At 40.4% G+C, this 23,703-nt stretch overlaps 1 protein-coding gene across 2 annotated transcripts in view; it reads right to left on the bottom strand.

The window, feature by feature from the left end:
* cacna2d3a (calcium channel, voltage-dependent, alpha 2/delta subunit 3a) overlaps positions 1 to 23,703 on the bottom strand; it is a 119,593-nt gene that overhangs the window by 71,558 nt on the left and 24,332 nt on the right. For both annotated transcript variants that reach the window (XM_085146167.1, XM_085146168.1), the window contains exons 3-4: positions 20,300 to 20,416; positions 7,339 to 7,398 (exon numbers count right to left, since the gene is read on the bottom strand). In XM_085146167.1, coding sequence (XP_085002293.1) covers positions 7,339 to 7,398; positions 20,300 to 20,416 — 177 coding nt within the window. The remainder of the gene's footprint in view (positions 1 to 7,338; positions 7,399 to 20,299; positions 20,417 to 23,703) is intronic.

Below are 23,703 nucleotides of genomic sequence, written 5' to 3'. Positions count from 1 at the left end.
ACAAATAGAAGCACATAATGCTGATTTTGTCTCTGTGGCCGTCTCTCTAACACTGGCTGCACACCAGACAATGGAAACAGAGTTGAGTACATTTCTATCAGCCTGTATTCATTTTTAGTTACAGATCAAGATCAGGTCAACATATTGCTTGTCAATGAAAGAAAAACTAAAAAGCAAACACACAAGTTTAATTTGCCTCCTAGAGGAGCACCGACGCAGCCATATATCTGAAGGCTTTTGTTGATTTTAATATTTTTCCTGCAGAGAGTCAGACAGTGGATCAACAGCCTCGAGACAAAAAGACACAACATGTGATTTGGGGAGGATTGACCATGATGCCCCACCCTCTGGTGCTCACGTTTAAATGTAATCTTGACTCTCCTCTTTTCCCCGCTCACCTCCCTGCTCTTTTTGCCACAGTTTGGAAAGGAAGAAGAGTCCCAGAGTGTGGAAATGTGAGTCGAAAACAACCGGGGGCATGGATATAAGTAATCAGGGGTAAACAAGACAGCAGATTGAGTAAATAACTTGGAGGAAAAGGCCGAGTAAGAGTTTATATACCTTACTTGAAATCCTACTTCACGCAGCTTAAACTGTGTGCTCACAACTTGGAGTCACACATGTGTGGAAGTCTATAGAAGCCACATGGGGCATAATGCACAAACACACCTCACAACAAGGTGTGTCTCTCACAGATGGAGAGTTTCTGTCTCGCCTTGTCAGGTGACATAGAAATGATCTGCGTTTATCTGACCTTTTGTAGAAATATAGAGGACAAAGTCAGCTAAATCAGATCAAATCACTTTTATTGTCACATCATATGTGCAGGTACACTGGTACAGTACATGCGAGTGAAATTCTTGTGTGCGAGCTTCACAAGCAACAGAGTTGTGCAAAAATACAATAACATAAAACAAGCAAAATATAAGAACGGCTAAATCTGAGACTAATAAACATATGTACAATATATAATAGTATATGCATTACTGGGTGTGTGTACTAAATATGTTTTTCTACGTGTGTGTGTGTGTGTGTGTATACATATTTTACAAATTAAATAGAGTAGCAATAAAATATATAGAGGTTTGTAGTTTAGTTGTAGCTATGGTTGTTAAAAGTGATTAACAAAGTTTGTTTATTTAAATCCACTTGTTTTCTTAGTTTTAACGTTAGCTTGTGGGTAAATATAAAATGTACCTGTAGGTACGACTTAAGTTTATTGGTAGACAAAGCACGACGAACAACAGTGAAGACTTTGCTCCCAAGTTTGATACTTGAGCTGCATTTTGCAGAAAACAGTCCGATGCTTGCAAATAGTTTGAGGTGACTTAAGTCTTTTCTTTATTCTCACTTAAACATATTCTACAGTGTTGTTTCACATTATGCTGTTTTGGTACAGAACTAACGTTCATCCATATTAATGAAAAATGTACAAACTTACATGCTTCACTTTTATCAAAGTTTAGCTGTAAGCAACGTGGGTCTAACTGGCACGTGTCTCGATGCTCTGTGCTTGTTGCTGAGGAGATAAAAGCTCCACTGCCTCACTCAACAATCAGCACTGTTTCTGCCTCTGTGGGGAACCTTTTTGAACCATTTTCTGTGACACTGTTAACAAAGTACTTCAGACTACTTTGTGTGCAAGTTTCACTTCAATTCAATTCATGTTTATTCATAAAGAGTCTCGAGGCACTTCATACTATAAGGTACAAAACCAACAATCAAACAATCCCCTGTAAGTGACAGTGGGAAGGAAAAACTCCCTTTTAACAGGAAGAAACCTCCAGCAGAACCAGGCTCAGGGTCGTTTACCCATCTGCCTCAACCAGTTGTGTGTAACTGTGTAATATACAGTGGGTGTTCAAAGCCTAGTCTTGATTAAATAGTACTAATGATAATGTGCCCTACATGTGACAGGACACTGAAGCAGGCAGTCCACAGGCAGAGACACAGGCAGAGACACAGGCAGAGACACAGGCAGTCCACAGGCAGAGACACAGGCAGAGACACGGGTCAAAACATTTTTGATATTATTAAGCAACAAGCAAGTGGCTGCCTCTCTGCAGTCTACGATAATACCCCAGACACGGGAGCATGAGAACAAAAAACAGATTAAGCATTTCTTTCTCACTGCTCCCGCCTGACTGGGGCCACATTTTCAGTCAACATCGAGCTCAGCAATTGGCTGTTTGTTTCCAACCTCCAAGGAAGGATTCGCTGGCTGGAGAGTGCACGGCTGCTCTCTGCTTTCCTATTTACAGTACATGAGCAATGCGGGTAAAAGAGTGAGAGAGGAAAATCGCAGCAGATTACCGTGCCAATTTCACATGGAAGCAGAAGAGCTCTGGAAAGGATAGATAAGGAAATTCCTATCAAACCGCTGCCAGCAAATATGTATCCAATAGCAATAAACCACACAAACATTTTATAATAAACTCAGAATAGTGATGGAGGAGGTTTCACCCTACAGGATGCGGTATTTTTAGCACAGCTGGCAATAATTACCATCTATTCACCGTGTTCTGCAGTAAAACGTGCCATTAGAAATGCCACCATCAGAGCAGCGCACACATGAACCCTGCACACCTACACAGGTGTACACGTACAGCGCTGCAATAATATACATGCATGTTTACATGCAGGTAAACGGCTTCTGCATTTCACGATCACACCTCAGCTCAATCATTTCACTGCTCAGACAATTTAAACACAATTTACAATAAAAAGAAATATTTAATTTAATTACGTAACACATTAGCCCAGTTACCCGTAGATGAGCCATCAGATAAACCAAACACGCTAACAAGCATGCTGAGCAACGACAATGATCTAGCACTACCACGATGAGCCCGATAAAGATGATTATTATACGTATGAGGTCGTCACACGATGCAAAGTCTGTCTTTGTCTGTGAAATTTAAAATGTACCAATATATTTGTTGGTACAACACAAAGTTGTCTAAATATTAGGACTGAGGTCATGTCAGTGATACCTGTAAGAACAGGGTGATGATGAATAAGATACGACGCTCAGATTAAACGGCATTTAAACATTTCTTTTATAAAATAAACAAGGTAATCACATGTGTCTTTGATCCTCTGCTGATAGTGATCAATGAATTATTAGTTATAAGTTACAGCTTGACCACGAGTGATACTGAGTTTGCTGTGCAGGTATAAAAGAAACTGAGCTGTTACTGAAGAAACCACAGTTAGCAACGTATTTTCTTTGCATGTTGAAACTAGAAAACCTTTTTCAGACTCTGTGTTTTCTTTTATTTTTTGTCTTCCAGGTTTTGGTGTCTGCAGCTGTTGAATATATTCCTTCCAAAATACAACAGACTTCTCAGTCAGCTCGGTTTGCACGGTGTCCTGTTTGAGCTGTACTGCAGCTGGTTTCTCAGTTTGTGTCTCAGTTTGTAGCCATCGTCTGCCAGTTTGAGGCAATATCTGAAAAAACGTAGTACGGAAAATGTAGAGTACTCTATTTCCAGTTGTGCTACTGATGCTATTTTTGCTTTGCTCCTACCAGTGACAAGACGACGTCATAGTGGGCAACAATATTCTTTAGTTAGGTCAGATTACAGGTTTATATTTCCTTTCTTCGGTCCCTCTCACCAGCTTCCTTTTCTCTCCCTTTGTCTTCTCTTTGTCTCCAGATACGTTACAGAGGTGTGGCAGTAGAAGGTATCTGTAACTGTATATCAGAAAATGCAAAATGCTCAATTTACTGTTTTTATTAGCCAGTATCAACGTCTGAAGCTAAAAAGCATTAAAGCTAAAACAAAAGGATGCTCATCTCATCACCACCAAGTAATTATCAGCATAAAGCACCACTGTGATCCCACACCATGTTATTGCATATTAAGCTGCATAGCAAACAGACCAGTACTCCATAAATACAAATGCACATGATCACAAAAACATGCAGAACTATCTACAATACTTTCAACCCAATATTGAAGAAGACAGTTTTGTTTGCTCGTTTTATGAATAAATGATTAAAACCATGTTAAACGGAGCGTTTCTCTTATTTCTTTTGTCTTCTGTATGTCAGTGCATGTGTGCGCTCGGGTGTGAGCATTGTTCTAAAGTCAGAGTGTTAAATGGTGTCATTTTCCTTTGCAGATCAAAGGAGGGAAATTTCAGTTTGTGGAAAAAAAGAAATGACGGGGCAGAGCTGGACATCAGTCAGTGGTTAAATTTAGCAACTGATCCTCCTTAATAACCACTGACAGCAGAACACCACCGGATATTCACTGTAATACCTTTAAAACCTGACGGAGTAAACACGTACTCGCTGCCACTAACACACATAACACGGCTGCCAAGCAATTTATAAGTAGTTTTCCAGCAAACACTCCCAAGTCGACTTAGTTTCACATTTCCTCTTTAAAACTCAAGTTTCTGCTGTTGCTCCTCCCACTTCAAGAAACTTCTGAGATCTGCTCGATGCTTGAACAAACTCGCCCCGCCACATATTCAGCTACACACACACACACACACACACACACACACACACACACATACACAAAGCTGCACTCTAAAAATTAAAGCTGCTCAAATGGATTTGAGGCAGAACCATGAGAGCAGAAGCTTGGTTTGGGGGGGTGTATACAGAAATGATTAGCTGAATGCATTTGCTCAAGTCTGCAGAAGTGAGGATGGAACTCCCAGGGAGTCATTTAGAAAGTGTTGAATGTTTGAGTGGGAATATGACAGAGATATAACACCATAAATAATTCATGATTTATGTTTCAGACTCAGAAGGTGTTTCCACAGAGTACATCCAGGTATAAAAGCATGACTGTTATTGCTTGCTTTACATTTCTATTTGACAAACTAGACGTGTTTCCTCCCCCATGCAATTAAATGTTGAGTTATTATACATCTGTAGGTGCAGCTGCATCACCTTTACTGGCTCCAGATTTGTTCAAGTTCGAGTTTCCCCTTACCCCTCGCCCTATTCAGGGGTATTATCAGAATGTTGAAAGCATCTACCTGAGACAGCAGGGGAATGCCCTCGTCATGCTACACACGAACATTACAGCTGATATGGGCACTTTGCAAGCCCCCATTAGAGCCGCAATTATCCTCCTGGGAGTGAAGGAAAATTCCACCTGTCGATGTGGTCGGGTGGAAAAGGTGTCACCTTTGCTTGCTCCTGTCACGTCCCAGCATGCCTTGGAAAAGCACGAGGCAAATTGTGTACAATAACTCCCTGCAGTGCAGTGGTTGCTGGTCTCCACAGGGGCTGCTGTTTGTCACAGATTCTGTTCGTAATTTTTATGGATAGTTTTTCTAAGTGCAGCCGGGGGCAGAGCATGGAGGGGGAGGATTTGATGCTCTTTGAATTTCGTCTCTGTTTTTTGGCAGACAATGTGATTCTGTTGGTTTCATCAAGCCATGACCTCCAGCTCATACTGGGGCTGTTTGCAGCCAAGTGGTTTGGATTCGAATTAGCAAATCTGAGGCATTAAAAGGGTGCAGTGCCCACTCCTGCTCTGGTTTCAGAACGAGCTGTTTCCCCAGGTGGAAGCGGTTATGTATCTCAGTTACTGCTCACAAGTGAAGGAAGAGTAAAGCAGAAGATCGAGAGGCTCGACAGGGACGTGGATGCTACACTAGTCTGTTGTGGTGAATAGAGCTGTTCATGAAAGTGAATCAAGATCGATCAAGATTAATCTCTATTCCTACCATCCCTCGTTGTCACAAGATCTTGGTAGTGACCGAAAGAATAAAGATTATGGAGGGAGTGGCGGAAATGGGGATCCCCTGAAGGGTATGTGTGCTTTGGTCATTTAGGAGGGGCTCCGAGTAAAACTGCTGCTCCTTAACTTTAAAAGGAGCCAGTTGAAGTGGTTTGGGCATCTGACCAGGATGCCTTTTAGGTGAAGTGATCTGGGTATGTACTGGACAGTGTTGGTCAAATTACTTGAAAAAAGTAATCAGTAACTAATTACTGATTACTTCCCCAAAAAAGTAATCCAGTTACTTTACTGATTACTTATTTTCAAAAGTAATTAATCACTTAGTTACTTTTTAAAAACACGATTTACAACCTGAATAGGTGATAAAGTGATAGATCTTTCAGCCCAATTCTACTTTTTCTGCATAATCATCATACAAAATGTAATCAAATGGAAAAGTCTCTTTTTAAAACTTGTTTTATTAGTTTTAATCTTTTAACTTTATGCATCAAGCAAAAATTTAATTATCTGCAACATTCTCTGACTGGAAGAAATTAGTTTAACATTTAAACCTATTTTCTGCACATTCCAGCACATAAAATAAAATATTTTGTGTGTTTACACTCAGTCTTTCAAATAGATGCAAGTAAAACACAGCAGAAAATAAATAAAGTCAAAGACTAGCGGTCCTGTTGCTCTATTTTCACCTGTAAAGCAGGAGTGGGGTAGGCGGAGGGTTACCCTGGTGCAGGTGTGCAGCGGTCAGTGGAAGAATCCGCCAGTTTCTCTGTGAGTTTCCCATTACGTCGTAGCTACTCGGTGCTTGTTTGGAAGTTTAGGGTTTTTTTCGCTGTAAAAAGAAGTTTTCTTCCCACGCACAACGGACACTAATGTTTTTGTCACTTTTTATGGAATCAAACTCAAAGTAAGGTCAGTACTTCCACGCTTTAAACGCTGCACGCTCATACTCTCTCTGCACTCGATATATGATCCATTGTTGATCTGCACACAGCTGTCGTCACGAACGTCGCACTCGCTTACGTCACTGTCATGAGACATTCTCGCAAAAAAATCACGGTTTTAGTAACGCAGTAACGCAGCGTTCCTACGGGAAAGTAACGGTAATCTAATTACCGTTTTTGCAATAGTAATCCCTTACTTTACTCGTTACTCGAAAAAAGTAATCGGATTACAGCAACACATTACAAGTAACACGTTACTGCCCATCTCTGGTACTGGAGGACCCAGAAGACTCAGGACCCCCTTCAAAAGATGGTAAATAAGATGTTGAATAATAATGTGGATTAGAGTTGGGATAAAAGCTGTAAGTTGTATTAAAACAATGCATAGATTTTAATATTAAGAAATATGTAAATAAATTGTAACTCTGCAAAAATCATATTTTGTTCTTTACATGACATTAACTACACAATTCACAAAGCTGTGAGTAGAAATAAGGTTTGCTACTGTTATTAATATTAGTACCAAAAGTATTATTTCTCTATAATAACAGCAGACAAAAATTACAAACCTAAACAACAAATGTAAACACTTATTTATAAAACATGATGCAAATTGATACTTTTTCTTTATTACTTTCATCATTAATGACAGAATTATTTAGCTGGTTGAACTGTGAGATACACACCTGTAGGTCTGGATCCTCTTCGTGTTGAAGGTGAGCTTCCTCTGCTGCCTCCACCAGCCTCTGCAGGAGTAGAGAAGATAAGAGAAATAGAACAGCTTGAGTAAAGAAGTGAATTGATTAGTGGGTCAAAATAATAGGCGGAGAAACCTTCATACAGAAAAAAGCTTTACGACCAGCTTTAAAAGCACCCTTAGCACTTAGGCTACACTAAACCCCTGAGGAAACGCACAAACACACACACACAGACATTTGGCGATCTCGTGAAAAGAGCCTATTTTCCTTAATGGTTCAGCGTAGAAGTAACGACCGCCTGAGGTTCTTTGGACACTATGACAACAAACTCCTTCATCAGTTCACGCTGTTTTACACATGCACTTTTTCGCTCATAAACTCAACAACAACAACAACATGTGATGACACACACGAACACACACACATACACTCCATTATCACCCTCTTGCTGTTACCGTCTGCTGTGCGTGCCTCTATGTGCGTGAGGGTATGTCTGTGCCTTCGTTCACCCTATCTAATGAGAATAATCATCCTTCAGAAGCTGATGCTACTGTTTGCAAATGAAAAACAATCATGGAAAATTAACAGTTTTAAGACATGGAGTTTATTATATAAAAGAGAAAAAGCAAGAGGCCCCCTTCTATCTAATTAACAGTTTCAGCACTACTGAATGTAGAGTCTAGGGATGCAACGATACCAATTTTTTCAAACCGATACGATACCGATACTTGGATCTGAGTACTTGCCGATACAGAGTACAAAAACCGATACTTCTACCACACACAGACACAAACACACACACACAAATACAATGAATTGGAAGACAGGTTTTATTATATTCCCTGCCGATAAAAAATAAAATCTTAATAAAAATGACCACAAAAAAATTTCAAGTGAAAAATAAGCACTTCTGTTAAATTATTGCAGAGTCTCCACATTGTAATTTAACAAAATATCACTGAACTATTGGCACTGTCTCGAGCTTTCAGAATAATAAATAAACACTTCTGTTTGGAATAAAATAAATACAAATTAGGTTTGCGAATAAATTAAACTTTTAAATTATTGCAGAGTGTCCATATTGTAAACAAACAAACAAAATAATTATTATTAAATAAATAATAAAATATAAAAAATTATCAAATAAATAATAAATAAAATAATAATTGGCCCCCTAGTGGCCAATCTAAAAAACTACAACAGAAATGACAAGCCACCCTCTGATTAATGAAATAAGTTGGTATCGGTTAACTTTTACGAGTATGAGTACACACACATTTTACAGTATCGGCCCCGATACCAGTATCGGGGGCCGATACTGGTATCGGCATCCCTAGTATCGGTGCATCCCTAGTAGAGTCACTACAGAAATGTTAATTCTTTCAGGTTTTTTTCAAACTTGTGTTTTTGTGGTAGCATAAAATTGTTAAATGCATAAAATTGTCATCTTTGCATTATCCAATTTGTCCATTTGTGCTCAGAGCTTACAAAGTCAAAACATTTAACTTAAGACAGTTTATTTTCTCATCGTGGACGCTGGTTCTGACACTCACAGTCCTTGGCTTCCCTCTTTCTGATCATACCGTCTCAAGATGGTGGATTTGGGGTAAAACTCTCCATGGATGGTCAGGAGCTTTCTTTGTCTTCTGTCTCCTCCTTTGACCAGCTTATTATAGCAGTGGGTATCTGATTGCCAGCAAGGCGTAGGTGTTGATTGCCTGGCTCTTGTTCTTCCCATTCAGCTGACTTCTCAGGAGTTGCCTTGTTCTCTGCAGAATTTGGTGGTTGCAGCTTTCCTAGCAGCCTTGTCATGGTTCCCATTTGCCTGTGGGATTCCCAGGCACTTGTAGCGGTCCTCGATGTCTGCAACGTTGCCTTCTGGTAGCTCGACCCCCTCAGTTCTGACTACCTTCCCTCTCTTTGTTACCATCCGACTACACTTCTCCAGCCTGAATGACATCCCGATGTCATTTCTGTTGACACTTAGCAGTGTGGATCAGTGAAGTCTCGTTCGCTCCTGGCATGTGGAGGAGGTGGCTGACAATTGGTCCATTCCTTAGTCGGTATCTGTATCTTGTCAGTGAGTCTTGTCTTCTCACTGAGAGGGTTCAGGCCTATGTAGAACAGCAGTGGGGACAGAGCATCTCTTTGGTAAATCCCGCACTTGATGGTGACTTGTGCTGTTGGCTTGAAGTTGGCCTGTAGTGCTGTTTGCCATATCCCCATCAAATTCCTGATGAACCTGATGATCCTGTACAGTTCCAGGCTTCCAGGATGCATGTGTCTCAGGCTTTCTTGTAGTCAATCCAAGAAGTTTGGAACCACCAGGACTCTCGGCCAATCCGAGTGATCAGGGTAGAAAGGCCTTAATCAAAAAAGTGACCAATACCCTAAAGGCCACTCTGACAGAGCTCCAGCATTGCTCGTGGAGGAAGGAGAACCTTCCAGAAGGAAAACTATGGCTGCATTACTCCACCAAGTTTGCCTGTATTGTAGAGTAGTCAGTAGGAGCCACTCCAGTAAACATCACCTGAAGGACTCTCAGGATATGAAAAACAAAATTCCCTGGTCAGTGCTGGTCAATGCTGTCCCCACAGTGAAGCATGGTGGTGGCAGCATCATGCACTCTGGAAGTCCGACTAGGCAAAGGTTCAATGACTCTAAGCACGCAGTCATGATAAAGATGGAGTGGCTTCAGGACCACTCTGGGCCTAGATAATCCCCAGACTTAACCCAATTAAACATCTCTGGAGAGATCTGCCAGTAATGCTGCAACTTGATGGAGCAAGAGCCAATTTACAAAGAAAAATGGGAGAAGCTGCACAAAGACAGGCGTGCCCAGCTTACAGCCTTATAGACCTGAGGCTGTAACTGCTGCCAAAGGTGCTTCAAATAATTACTGAGCAAAGGCTGTAAATACTAATGCACATGTCTTTAAAAAAATACATTTTGAAGATTTTAAGCATTTTTTCTCTTTCTCATTATGGGATGTTGTGTGTGGAAATGTGAACTGAAAAACGGACTCTCCCCTTTGACCAAAGGCCAAGCAAATATTTTAACCCCACACATTGTTAAGTGAAGTAGGCGTGTTGTGTTATTTTGATGTCTTTCACAACACCAAACATTATTAACTAAACTAAACTTAACCAAGTCTTGCATTAAATTCACTTAACAGATAGTTTATAGATATAATGTTTAAACCATAAGAAAACCTTAGTCAGCTGCTGTTTCTCCCCTTCAGGTGCCTGAATGGATCCATAAAACTGTCTCTGAATTGTCTTCAGCTGGGTCCACAAAATGTGAGTTGATGATTATATTTTTTGAGAATTAGCCTTAAAGCAGTTCAAAGTCCAAGGTGTTTGCCCTGCAGAGCCCAAATTCATGATTTTACTCAAAGGTTGCTCATGTTTATCTTTGCTTTTGTTACAGTTTAACAGACAGAATAACAAACATTTATGTAACTGCTGGTTATCAGATCATTAGCATGATAAATGTATGGCAAGAACTCCAAGTGACATTATACTCACTCACTTGAATCACTCGGGTGAAACTAATATAATGTAATCATGTATAATTAAAGTGCTGACCTGTCCAACTCTTACACCAGGGGCTTCGGTCCAGTAGTGCCAGTGAACTCTTTTAATGTGTCCACGTTTAGATAGCTCCAGTCATCTGTGTTAAAAATGAACTGTTGAGAGGTCTTAACAGTTATTCTCACTAAGGAGTCTAACGATGGCTGAGAGCTGAAGACAAAACTTTAAGGGACTCTGCTGTTAGTAATGATGATTTAAGACAGCGGTCTCCAACCTTTTTTGTGCCACGGACCGGTTTATGCCCGACAATATTTTCATGGACCGGCCTTTAAGGTGTCGCGGATAAATACAACAAAATAAAACTAGTACCGGTACCGAAAAAAAATACGATTTATTCATAACACACGTGAAAAGACCCAGGAAAACAGAGTTAACGATCAAAACGATAACAAAATAACACTGAAAACCGATAAAAACCCTGAAAACTATACATTTCACACCTGAGCCTCAACTCTCGCGGCCCGGTACCAAACGACTCACGGACCGGTACCGGTCCGAGGCCCGGGGTTGGGGACCGCTGATTTAAGACATACCTGCGCCAAGCCTCACAGCCTTGATCCCTTACCAAGGAAAATTCTTAAGAAACTAAAAAAGTACCAATTGATAGCATATAGTAGCTTTTTAAACAGGTGTAGCAGATCTGCTGATTGTACAACGTACTGGAGGAACAGTTTAAGAAAGACAAAGATTCTCATGCATGTGCGCATTTTTTAAAAATGAGCACAATTTGGAGTAACCTTGTTTTTGGGTGTTTTTGTTGATTAAAATAAATATTGTGAGGAGCTTTTAGAATAATTCTCTCAGTATAAAGAAGCAGGACTAGAAACTGGCTTTTCGGGCCGAGAGCAGCAGGACCGACTCTCAGGAATCTCTATTCAACACACAAACACACAGACGCACAAACACACAGACGCACACAGCAATGCTTCCTCGTACGTCTTTCTACTGATGCACATTGTAAGTTCTTATCACAAGTAATTCCTCTCTCTCACAGCTGGTCCTGACGTCTGTGAGTTTTAGTAATAGACTTCCACATTTCCATTCAAATGGCTTCACCAGTAAAACTACTGCAATCAGCCAGCTTATTCCAGCCAGGCCGTGTGCTAGTGCGCTGCGCTGCTGCTCGTGTGTGCAGGCAGACCGTTTTTGGAAGTGAACGCTGTAATCTAGAGTCCAACCAATCATTTTCTTCACCATAGCAACACACCTGACCATTGCATACTGTTGCATATCATTCTATGCTTCATTCATGTTGGCTATAGATTATGTTCAACCTTCTTTATGATCTCTGAGAGGCTGAGAGAGAGAAGCAAGGCAGAAAGGACCTGGATGTCTTCTTTCTATGTGTGTGTGTGTGTGTGTGTGTGTGTGTGTGTGTGTGTGTGTGTGTGTGTGTGTGTGAAGCAACACAAAAAAACCTCAGGCAGGTACATTTGCTGAGAGCTCGAGGAACAAACAGAGATAAGGACGGGGAAATAAAGGGAGGATGAAAGAGGAATGATAGAATAGCATCCTCTAAAGGTCTGATCACTTAGCCTCACACTCCCAACAAAATGTCAGCTGCTGCTTGCAAAAGCCATTGTCGATACAAACATACTTGTCAGCATTTGTGAGTGGGTAATGGTCTGTTTTTGTGCGTGCATGTGAGTGTTAATCGTTTTCTCAGCTGACACCTTCAAGTATTAGCTCCTTGACCTATTCTGCTTCTTTTGCAAATGTCAGTCCTTAAACATGTGCAGGTATGCATGTACTATATGTGTCCATGAACTGCATGCGTGTGTGTCCATGTATAGAGTTATAAGGTAACCTGAACTTCCCTCCAATCAGAATTGAGCCTATTAATCTGGTTCAGACAAAAATAATTGGATTAAGTGTTACAAATCTTTACATTTTCTCAGGGAATACATAAAGGAATATACGGCTTGTTGTAATTTCCGCTCTACTGCACTCTACCGAACATTTAAACACTTATTTTCTACCTCTGGTAATCAGTTCTGACATATTATTAATGCAGTTTAACTTACCAAGCAATAAGATGGGACTAAAAGCTCTGGGGGAAAAATAACTTGCATAGTAGCAGGGAGTCTCTCAATTGGAAAAACACATTAGAGATAAGTAGATACTCCTTACTCCTGTGAATTTCAATTCCCCCATATCACCAGGATGAACACTCCAGGTGGCGTGTTTATCTTTGTGTGCGTGTTGCGTTGCTGTGGGCGTACACAAGGTAGCATGCTGTCTGATTGCATGCGTTCGTGTGTGTCTCGCAAAGATTCAAATGAGCCTGCCGTGTCTTTTTGTCAATAGGTGGTCCTGCCAAAATGTATGATGCCGTTTAAAAAGAGAGGAAATGACTTTTCTTTTCAAACCGTTCTGTCGAGGCTTTGCTTGGTATGAGATGACAGTAATAATTAAACTGACACAGCAACAGCCCTTTTGCCTCTTTGAAAACACACGCCCTTATACGAGCACATTTCACTGTCGCCAGAGTAAAAAGCTACGTGCACAGCGCTAACCTGCTAGAGGAAAAAATAAAATTCCTCCAAAAACGATGGCAAGAAAGAAATCTGCTTTATTAAATGTAATTTGACAGTTTGCTTTGATGTTACATTTTAATTAGGATCTATTTAGATCGAGTGTCTTTAAGCTTGAGCGAAACCTTGCTTGTCTAATGGTCCCAGATCTCTAACGTAAATAAGTGATGTCTTCCCACTGAATTAAACAAAAATCCTGTTCCGATTTCATCCCTTTCCATCCCCCCACCTCCGTCCGCCCCCTCTTCTTTCCTGACATTTTTGACTCATCTACCCCCTTTCATTATCTGACATCGTGTGATTATGATTTGCCTAACAAAGGATTCAGTTTGTTTACACTTTCAAAAGTTCAGAAACGATCCCCCTCATTTAACTGTCAGCGTGATTGGCTTATTGTTGTTCCTGCGCCATGCTCGCTGTATTCTGGGTTTCCTGACGGATGAAGCCGCTGACCTTAGCAAATGCCTATCCATTATGAATGCAACACTAAAGCTGTGAAAGTTAGGCTGTCATATAGCTGAGCTATGCTAAGAGCCACCGTCAGAGAAGCGGAGGAAGGATGGATGGGGTGGTCACATACATTATTGACTGGTAACGGAAGTCTCTGACTTTTTTAAGCAGTACATTAAGCCTTGCCTCGGGATGTTCCCTCCACCAAAAAGGGAGGGCAGTGGCCTGAATCTGAATGTTCTCCAGAGGTAACAAAGAACGAGACCACATCAACTACAGCTCTAAATAGACTCACATAAAAAGCATTCCCTAAGGTCCTGTGTGCTGTTGCTTCAACACACATTTGTACTTCGGAGAACAACTTAACTTCCCATTTGTCCTGTAACCATCTTTGGAAGTTAGACGTTATTGCAGAGATCTGTCCATAGAGCAGCAGAGCAGCTACCCAGTAAAAATGTTAAATATCAGGATCAGAACCTATAATTTACCTAAAATTATATCTATTTATCAGCCCTTCTCTAATATAATGGCATGAATAGATAAAATTATAAATATGTCCATGTGATATATACAAATAAAGTACGCTAAGCTAGTGCAGTTAAAAACGTGCACACATAGCTCTGTCTTGGATATAAGAGGAAATGCTAGCTAAGCCTTGGCCTGCGAGTCCTACGTGTCTTGTTTCTGCCATAGTCCTGAGCTCAGGTGAGAAAGCTTGGCGTGGGACAACCCGTCAATAGCACTAGGGACAGCAATTTTGTCAAACCAGCCAGGGAAGAATTGCAGAATCAACAAAATGGAAAAAGTGCCCTGTGACACTTCTTCTCCGTTTTTATAAGTCAAGCGACTGGAGCATGATGGAGAGACAGAAGGGAAACAAAATAAAAGGAAAAGTGGAAAATAGAGGGGATGACAGAGATGAAGGGACACGGCGTGCTTTGAAACATCAAGTCCCAATAATCAATACTCAGCAGTTCTGCTGACTGAAAGGGAATCTAAAGTGCAGCCCTGTTACCCGATCCCTGCACCACCTCACCCTGGTCCTTGTTTCCTGTTTCAGTTTCTTGCTTAGGCTAAACTTTGGACTCATTCTTTTCTTCTTTTGCACTCACCTTAGCCATGCTCACTGTATGCACGCTCATTTCACTGTTCAAGACATGAAATCCATTAATGATTTTTTTGGTGACAGGGAGGAGAAGGACATGCACTGGCCTGCCATGCCTCGCCATTAACAGTGATCACTCTCAACAGAAACGCATGATTGAAAATAATCTTAGACTGAAGATCAGTAGTGAATGAAACAACGTAACAATGGCAAAAGTGCAGTTAACTGTAGTGATCATTTAAGCTACATATATAATTAAAAAACAGTAAAAACAAAAAAGTTTCAGCTGTTTTTAACTCAGGTCAATTAAACTGAGTATTATTTATAAAGTACCAATTCACAACAACAGTCACCTCAGGGCATTTTCTATTGCAACGTACAGATCCTCCAATAAGAAGGAAACAGGAAGAAGGCTTCAGCAGCATGCTCATTAGGAGTTTGATGCTAACAAGAATTTGTTTTTGACACATGTCATATTTAGACTTTTTCTTCTAACGGCAATCAACATTTGGTGTAATTTTACAATCATATGTGACGTAGCATTCAGCTGATCATCACTTAAATATTTAAACTTATTTAGTTTTAGTTTTGTCAGTAATTTTAAATATTCTATTGCTTAGACCAGGTCATCAGCACACTTTTCAACACGTTTACAACAATACACGAAAATGAGTATGTAAGGGCAAATTTTGGATTTTATAAATAAATCAATCAAAAAAAAAAACAAACCCAAACTTGGTGCATCATCAAAATCTACAGCTGCACTTTGAGTACATATGATGATTAGGGCTGCCACAAACGATTATTTTTGCGATTAGTTGACTAATCAGATCATCATCCATGAAACCTACAGCTTATTGCACCAGCAGCATCTGCTCTTATATTTATTAAATTTTAATGAAATTTGCAGATTGTTTCGGTGAAGTTTAATAAACTCCTTGCTATCTAAAATATAACAGGACACCGGAGTAAATTCTCGAGCATCTCACACTTCTGATAATCAGCTGTCTGCTTGACTTTTATTCAGCTGTGTAAAAACTATAACTTTAATCCAGCCAAACCGATTTACTCAGGAACAAATAAAATACTAAAAAAAAGCCAAACAATAGAATTTTTAAGTTATCTAAGTGACTTATATATCATGTTTAACCTGAGTAGCGAAAGACGGCGGTGGGTTTGAAAACGATTAGCCGGGAGTCCGGTGTTCTCACGGGCTCTAGTTAGCCTAGCCCCCGGCTAGCTATCGAGCTAGTGGGTAACAGACGTCTCCGAAAACGTCGGAGCGCTTTTGAAAATATGTGGTGTCTTGATAAACTGAGCAGATATTTGAGGTTTACACAGCTACAATCTCGCCTAAAAATATGTTAAACGTTTATTTTGTGACCCAGAAAGAATAATAAGAGTAATATTAAAACTAACTAGCTGCCGCCATTGTTGGAAACTGAGCTGGGCTGCGCTATGAATTCTGGGACAGAGCTTCTTCTTCTTCTTCGGGGTTTAACGGCAGCTGGCATCCTTGTACATGCAGTGCTGCCATCTTCTGTTTCAGTCCGTTATTACACTCTTAAATCCTACTACTTATTCCTGCGTCTTTTGTGATCTTACAAAGCTTCAAACGACGCGTCGACGTTTAAATCAGTCGTCGACGATTTTGATAGTCGACGTAATCGTGACTAGTCTACACTGAGCTGGGCCGCGCTATGAATTCTGGGATAGGTTGGGCCACGAAGGACACACCTGACCCATCCTTCAAATCTGGGGAAATTAAGGACGCATTTGTCGACTGCATTTGTCGGAGTCTTCGGATTTGGACAGGCTTCGTCGTGTCGCTGTAACGTAATCGACCTACAAATGCGGCCACAGGAGAATGCGGACAGTTTCTTCTTCTTCGGGGTTTAACGGCAGCTGCCATCCTTGTACATGCAGTGCTGCCATCTTCTGTTTCAGTCCGTTATTACACTCTTAAATCCTACTACTTATTCCTGCGTCTTTTGGGATCTTACAAAGCTTCAAACGATGCGTCCACTATGACATCACTCGTCGACGATTTTGATAGTCGACTAATCGTGGCAGCCCTAATGATGATAGATATTCTTTGCCATTAAGAGGAAATTATAATTTGTTAAGCAAATAATTAGGCAGACATATGATGAAAGGTTCATCTGTGTGAACCCCAAGTGAAAGTGTTTAAGTGTTAGCATCAGTTAAGACCAATTTTCCATACAGTTAATATAAAATATACATTAATTGGTTATTAAGTGTTAGGTGATGATCAAATGATTTTACTTATCTTAGAATATAACATATATCATTGTCATTATTTATTTAAATAATCGATTACATTTCTTTTAAAAAATGTGAGTATTAAGTCTCACCTGTTGGGAAAAACATTTTAAATCAAGTTATTTCCCGCAGAGGATGAGAAATGCCAACTTCAACATTAACATTCAAAGTACATTTCAGCAATAAGAAAATTAGATATCATAGGAGGTTTTACTGGCTGAGAAATTTCACTTACAATCCCATGTTTGCTTTTTATTTTTACCCTACAATGTTGCAAACCTTCTGTACTCTGCACTAATCAGGCTGAGGACTTCAGAGGCAGAGTTGCCACAGGTAAATGATATCAGCAGGTACAGAGCAGAGACCGAATGCCATTACAGGAGAAACAGCCCTAGCAGCAAGGCATCCACTCTGCTTTGAAGTGCATTTGTCACATGAAACACAGCCATGCTTGACTTCAAAGGGGGCATTACAATAGCTCCACGCCTTTCAACTTTGATAACAACGTGTTCACTGTTTCTTTAACCGTCTGCTGTTGCCACCATTTTCAGTCTGAAGACAAGCATTTTTTGTTTTATTGTTTTTTTCTGGAGCGACAGAAATACGAGTCTGCGAGACGATGATAATATCCAACTTCCACAGGAACTGATGAAGGTAACAGCAATTAAAAATAACAATGGCGGGCTAATATGCAAACCACGCAAGTGTCTGTGGATTTACAGCACATACAAAAGCTAGACACGCAGACATGCAGTACATAATGTCCTTTAAAGTCTACATCGAACTGTTTGATTGCCCTTTTTGTTTCCTGTATAATAGTGCAATTAAATCTGCCAAAGCAACTACAAGAACAAACTGCTCCCACCAAGTTTTGTTAAATCAGTGCAAATATGAGAGGAGAAAGAAAACAGACACCAATAAAACAGCAATTCAAGGACACACAGGTCTACATACATTACTGTATGAAAGGTTTCACCTGCCATAGAAGAAAGATCGCAGTAATGACAGAAATATTCACATTCAAGTGAATATTCCTACTTTCACTCGCCACGATGCCGGCTTTGAAAATGTTGAGTCATTTAGGTTACATTTAAAATAATATTTCAGTACCTAAATAAAAAAATATATTTTGAAAATTAGGAACTAAAATACCGGAAAAAGATCTCTCTAAGGCGCATTTAAAGACAAATGAAATCAATGGTCATACACATGCTTTCACAGGTGCACGCTTTCACAGCAACAGACGCTGTTGTCTCTCAGCAGGTGGCGGCGAGCGATAAAGAGGGGAAATCGACGTGGAGACGAGGAGATAAAACCATGTTGACGGACAGGGCAGAGCACCTGCACGGAAATTGAATCGCTGAAGCGCCACATATACTTTAGTAAAAAGCAGAGACATGGGAAGAGGCGGAGCAGAGAAGGGAGAGACAGACAAAGGAGAGAGGGATGGCTTAAGGACAGCTGTGGGAGTGCACGCCAGGCCAGACGGATGAGAGCTCTGGTAATAAAGAGAAAATGGAGCAAGATGGGAAAGAAGAAAAGGACTCATCGATGCGTCCTTTATACGGCTGAAACAAACAACTCATCACGAGGCCAAGACCAAAAGGAGGTGAAGTGAAATCGTGAAATGTAAACCTTATTTTCCCAAACGCAAATGCTTCTTTCAAATGATTCTCTCACATTTTTATCTCTTCCTCTCAACAACTTTTTCCCTGTCTAAAAACGTACCGGGCACCCCGTGATCTTCACATCGATCCCCACAACTTTTACTTCATACAGACACAAACACACAAAGCCTACCGAGATGTACAATTGTCAGGCATCCAGCATCCTGACAGGGACTTTCAAGAAGCTGTTAACTAGCTGAACCTCGTGTCTCCGTGGATTTTACAGAATCCCAGGGAAGCACACAGACATCTAATCTCTCAGTTTCGAAGCCGTTTGTAAAAAGGCAACAAACCTCTGTGTGCGTTCGTCATAAAATACAATTATGTAAGCTTAATCTTCATGTGGAGCACATGGCATTTGGTTGAAATACAAAACAATGTTCATTATTATTAGAAAACTGATTCATTCCTTCATTTTTCATGACAGGATTTAATGACAGCAGAAATATTCAATTAGAAGCCTTCATGCCAGCAAATGCTGTATATGAGTAGGAGTGATATTTTTAAATGCCAGATGACGCACAGCAGTTGGAAATACATAATCTTTTCTATGTCCACATATGGAAATCTGAACATTTTAAGGGTGATTATAACACTGCAAAACAACCATTATGCAACCTGAGCAGGAAACCGTAAGACGTGGAAACGGCTTAATTCTATCTGCACGCCTCTCACTCACTCACTTCCTTTCGGCGTGTACCCTCTGACCAGATTCTCAGAAAAAATCCAATTTCTGTTAAAGCACCATGTTGTCCTGATAGGATCAGTCACCTGAAGCCAAAGAGGCAGCGCACTGTGGACACGCTGCCACATTGTGCAGTGCGCCTTACAGCACTGACACACAACATCCAACATCCACAGACATGAGAACGATGTTGGATTAATGCACCAACAATATACGGACGTGTTTACTTAAAAATAGATGCTCACAGTGTCAAATAAAACATTCAAAGCTACGAATGATATAAAAGCATGATTTTGCACAAGAAACATCAACACAAAAAGATCTTCATGTGTGTCAAGTTAAAGAAAGAAATGCATATATATCATATACATATAGATCAGATGGAGGTTAAAGTCAGAGGACGTGTGAAGGAGCAAGGCTGGTTATACTTGCACTCAGTGTTTCAGGGGGCTGAAGTCTGTCTGCCTCTTCCTGTCACCTATTCTTGGATCGTCACTCCTTCACATATCATATCACAAAGACTTGAACATATGGAGCTAAAAAGTCTCTCTTTGCAGTTTTGACATCATTGTTATTTGTTGAGATAATTTGGGGTTTATTCAAGTTGTTTGTGTGTGATGGATGAAACTTACCTTCATCGCCTGAGCTTTCTTGTGAAACATCTCCTCCATGCTCTCTGCCAGCCTCTTGACCAGCCGCAGACCATCGATCTCTTCCACCCGAACTGCGCGCTCAAACTCCTTGTATTTCTGACAGGAAAAACACACAATCATGCAATGTTCCTGTGTTTCTGACATTAGGCCACACAATCATGAGTCTACAGTGATTCATTCCACTAAATGCTGTCAGCAGATTCAGGGATGTGCGTAACATGCAACATGAACTCATATATGATACTTAACACTGTTTTGCTGCAACCTTAGCAGGGTAAGGAAAGTACGATAATCCCACAATCTTTTAGGTTGTAAAGGCTTTAAAGTCTTCCAATGATACATTATGAGTATTGAAAGCATTAACAAGAAGAATGTATATTTTATATGTACAGTACAAACACACAAAGTCTTAAGCAATCTTACATTGTTTTATATTTTGCTAAGAAATGGGAATTAGGTCCAGTGATTGATTGAAATGTGCAAATATACATGGATATATGATATAAAGGCAAAAACAGAACAATACTAATAAGCTTTAAAGTCAACATTTCATTTGAACACCTTTACTCTTCAACACAGCCTGAAATCTCTGGTTTATATTGTTGGATTGTCATGTTAGAAATATTTAACCATATATTCTTAGAGGTGTATAATCGATTGTGTAGTGATGTGTGACCCTTAGCAGTCTGCAAAGACTCTGTGTGCACTCTGGCATACACACTCATCCTAAGGTCATGAGACACAAATACACAGACGGTACTCTTTGTCCACATGTATGCCTATGTGAGACGTCATATGTTAATGAACCGATGCATATTCATGTGACCACAACAAAGAGCAGTGCTACGACGGGCTAACTGAGAGCGACTGAGGTTCGAGCCGCAGGAACGGCGCTCGTCACGGTTCTCTCCCTCGTGCACGACTAACACAAAGAGTTCAGCCTGGTGTCTGATGCTTTTGCTGTTGTAGAAGAATTGTCTTGGCGTTCCAGCAGTAAGTTTGTGCTCGATGAACCTATCAACCTCTTAGACAAGACGTCTTTTTTAGGTCAGTGTCTTCGGGTCAGTTTTCCAGGCTTCTTGAAGGACATTAAAAGCTTCTCTTTAGATGTTTGCTGCCTTTCGTTCTGTTCTCCTCATGATGATCCCACACTGCTTCACTAATGTTGAGATTGGGGCTCTGAGGAGGCCAGTCCACAGCTGACAGTGCTCCAGTGTGACTTTCTATATCTTGGTCATGTAGATAAGATCATCACTGGCTAAAATGCAGCCCCAAACCATGACTGTGTTTTAGAGATGGCTGCAGATACTCTCTCCTGACCTCCTCATGAACATAGTGATGATCATTTGAACCAGGAACGTGAAAGTTGGATTCATCATAAGACCTTTGCCACTCATTTCAAGGCCGTTTCAGTTCTTCCGCCTGTTTCTTCTCGTTTCCCTTCCCTGTCAATGATTCCTTAACAGCCATCCTTGCATTAAGACTATATCTGATGAGGCTTTAGGAATCAGTAAATAGATCAATCGAAGGGCCAGATGCATCTCTTAGGTCCTGTGTCAGCTTTATGCAGCATTTTTTCCTATTTCTTAAGGACATGACTGTCAGATACTGTTCATCTGATGGGGATAGTTTGTTTAGGCCTGCCACTTCAGTAATCCTCCACTTTCTAAGTTTACTCAATTTTTTAAGGACACACATCACATCATGTTAAGATACACCAGATTTTACCATAATAGGGTTCATGTGTTTTTTCATGTATTATTTACAGCTTTTTTCAAAGATTCGGCTGAAGAATGAAAATGGTTTGGTACAATAATTATACTGAAATTGAAAGACCTTTAAAAAGCCTGCAGAACAACTTCTCAAGACCACTTTAAATTGCAAGAAAGTCTGGCTTCAAACTATAAAGATGAAGGGTGACTTAAGACTTGACTAAACAGTACTGTATGCTTGCAGTTAAAAGCCTATTAAAATACATATATAAGTGCACAAGTCAAAATTACTCTGGGTATTGTATATATAGATAAAAAGATATATATATATATAGATATATGAAGGAGGGTCTCTGTTGCCAGGAAGAGCAAGGGTAAAATTACACAGACAGAAACAGTTACAATATACGATGGAGGACTAGGTACCAAGTAATAGTTTGAAGTAATAGTTTGCCAACTTCAAACTTGAGCGACCACACATTAAGTGCTGACGAACACACCACTGCACTCAGTATCTGCACTTCACAAAATCACATCATTCTGCTGTAAACCTATATTAGGATGCTTAGCTTAACCAGCGCCTTAACTGGGGACAGTGACATTAAGTCTCAGTAATTCCACACCCATACATGTCACACACACACATGCAGAGCTGATCTAAGTTAGGGTGTATATCTGTACAGAGAAAAAGGAGGAAAAAAAGCCATTTTTGAAATCTGTGCAAAGCTGCAGGCGGCTGTGTTTCACTCTTGGGGGTTTTAACAGAAGATTACCGCCATATCAAATAGCATGCCCTCTCTAATGTTATGCCAACCTGCTTAGATGCATGCTTTAGCTACTCCTGTACAGCAACCACACATGAGAAGCATAGTGAGGGAAAGAGAGATCACGGTAGGAGGAGAGGAATGAAGACAGCATCACACTGAAGCAGCAGCTTTTGGATTTAAGCAATCATCTGAAAAACTGCAGGACACTTGAAAACAGAGGGCAACACTTGTTTCATACCAAAAATGGTGAATTTCTTTGTAGTCGAGGGTGTAAAGTCGATAAATTAGCCAAAATGTGATGATGTGATTTCAGAGAACAAGACTTAAGACGAGTTATTTTATTGTGTATAAACTGTAGATACAATGCAGTGCACCGATTCTTTGACCTGAACACTGGCCCAGCTACTGAACCCCAACAAGAGGTTGGATGATGGCCATGAATAGCAGAATCTTCCAGTTCTTGCAAAATAGTCCCTCACATCTGCATCCAGTGGCTTATAGCTAACAGAAACATTGCGCTTGCAGCTTTTACCCCTCAGCCATAAAAGGATGACGGATGTTGTCAACACCTTGCTAACCAGGTGAAGTTTGTGAAGGCAAAAACTTGAGAAGCAGGATATGTAGGAGCTTCACGTTGATACCGTAAGTGTATCTACTAAAAATCTTGGGCAAGTTCAAATCTCAGTGACCTCAACCAAGGTCAGAGGTCAAGTTTTCCGAAAATCTTTTGAATGCGATAACTTGAGAACAAAGCAACGTAGGATTTTTAAATTTGCGGGGTCTCGGAAGATAATTCCAAGAAGGTCAGTCAGTTCTGAGCTCCTTCTAAAGACCAGGAATACTGATACATACTTGGGGACATTCCTGCAGGACCTACATGTTTGCAACACAACAAGGTGCTCAC

This window comes from Neolamprologus multifasciatus, chromosome 20, assembly GCF_963576455.1.
Source record: "Neolamprologus multifasciatus chromosome 20, fNeoMul1.2, whole genome shotgun sequence".
Lineage (NCBI taxonomy): Eukaryota > Metazoa > Chordata > Actinopteri > Cichliformes > Cichlidae > Neolamprologus > Neolamprologus multifasciatus.
Note: the sequence above shows the minus strand (reverse complement) of the source record. Positions and strands in the feature narration are given on the sequence as shown.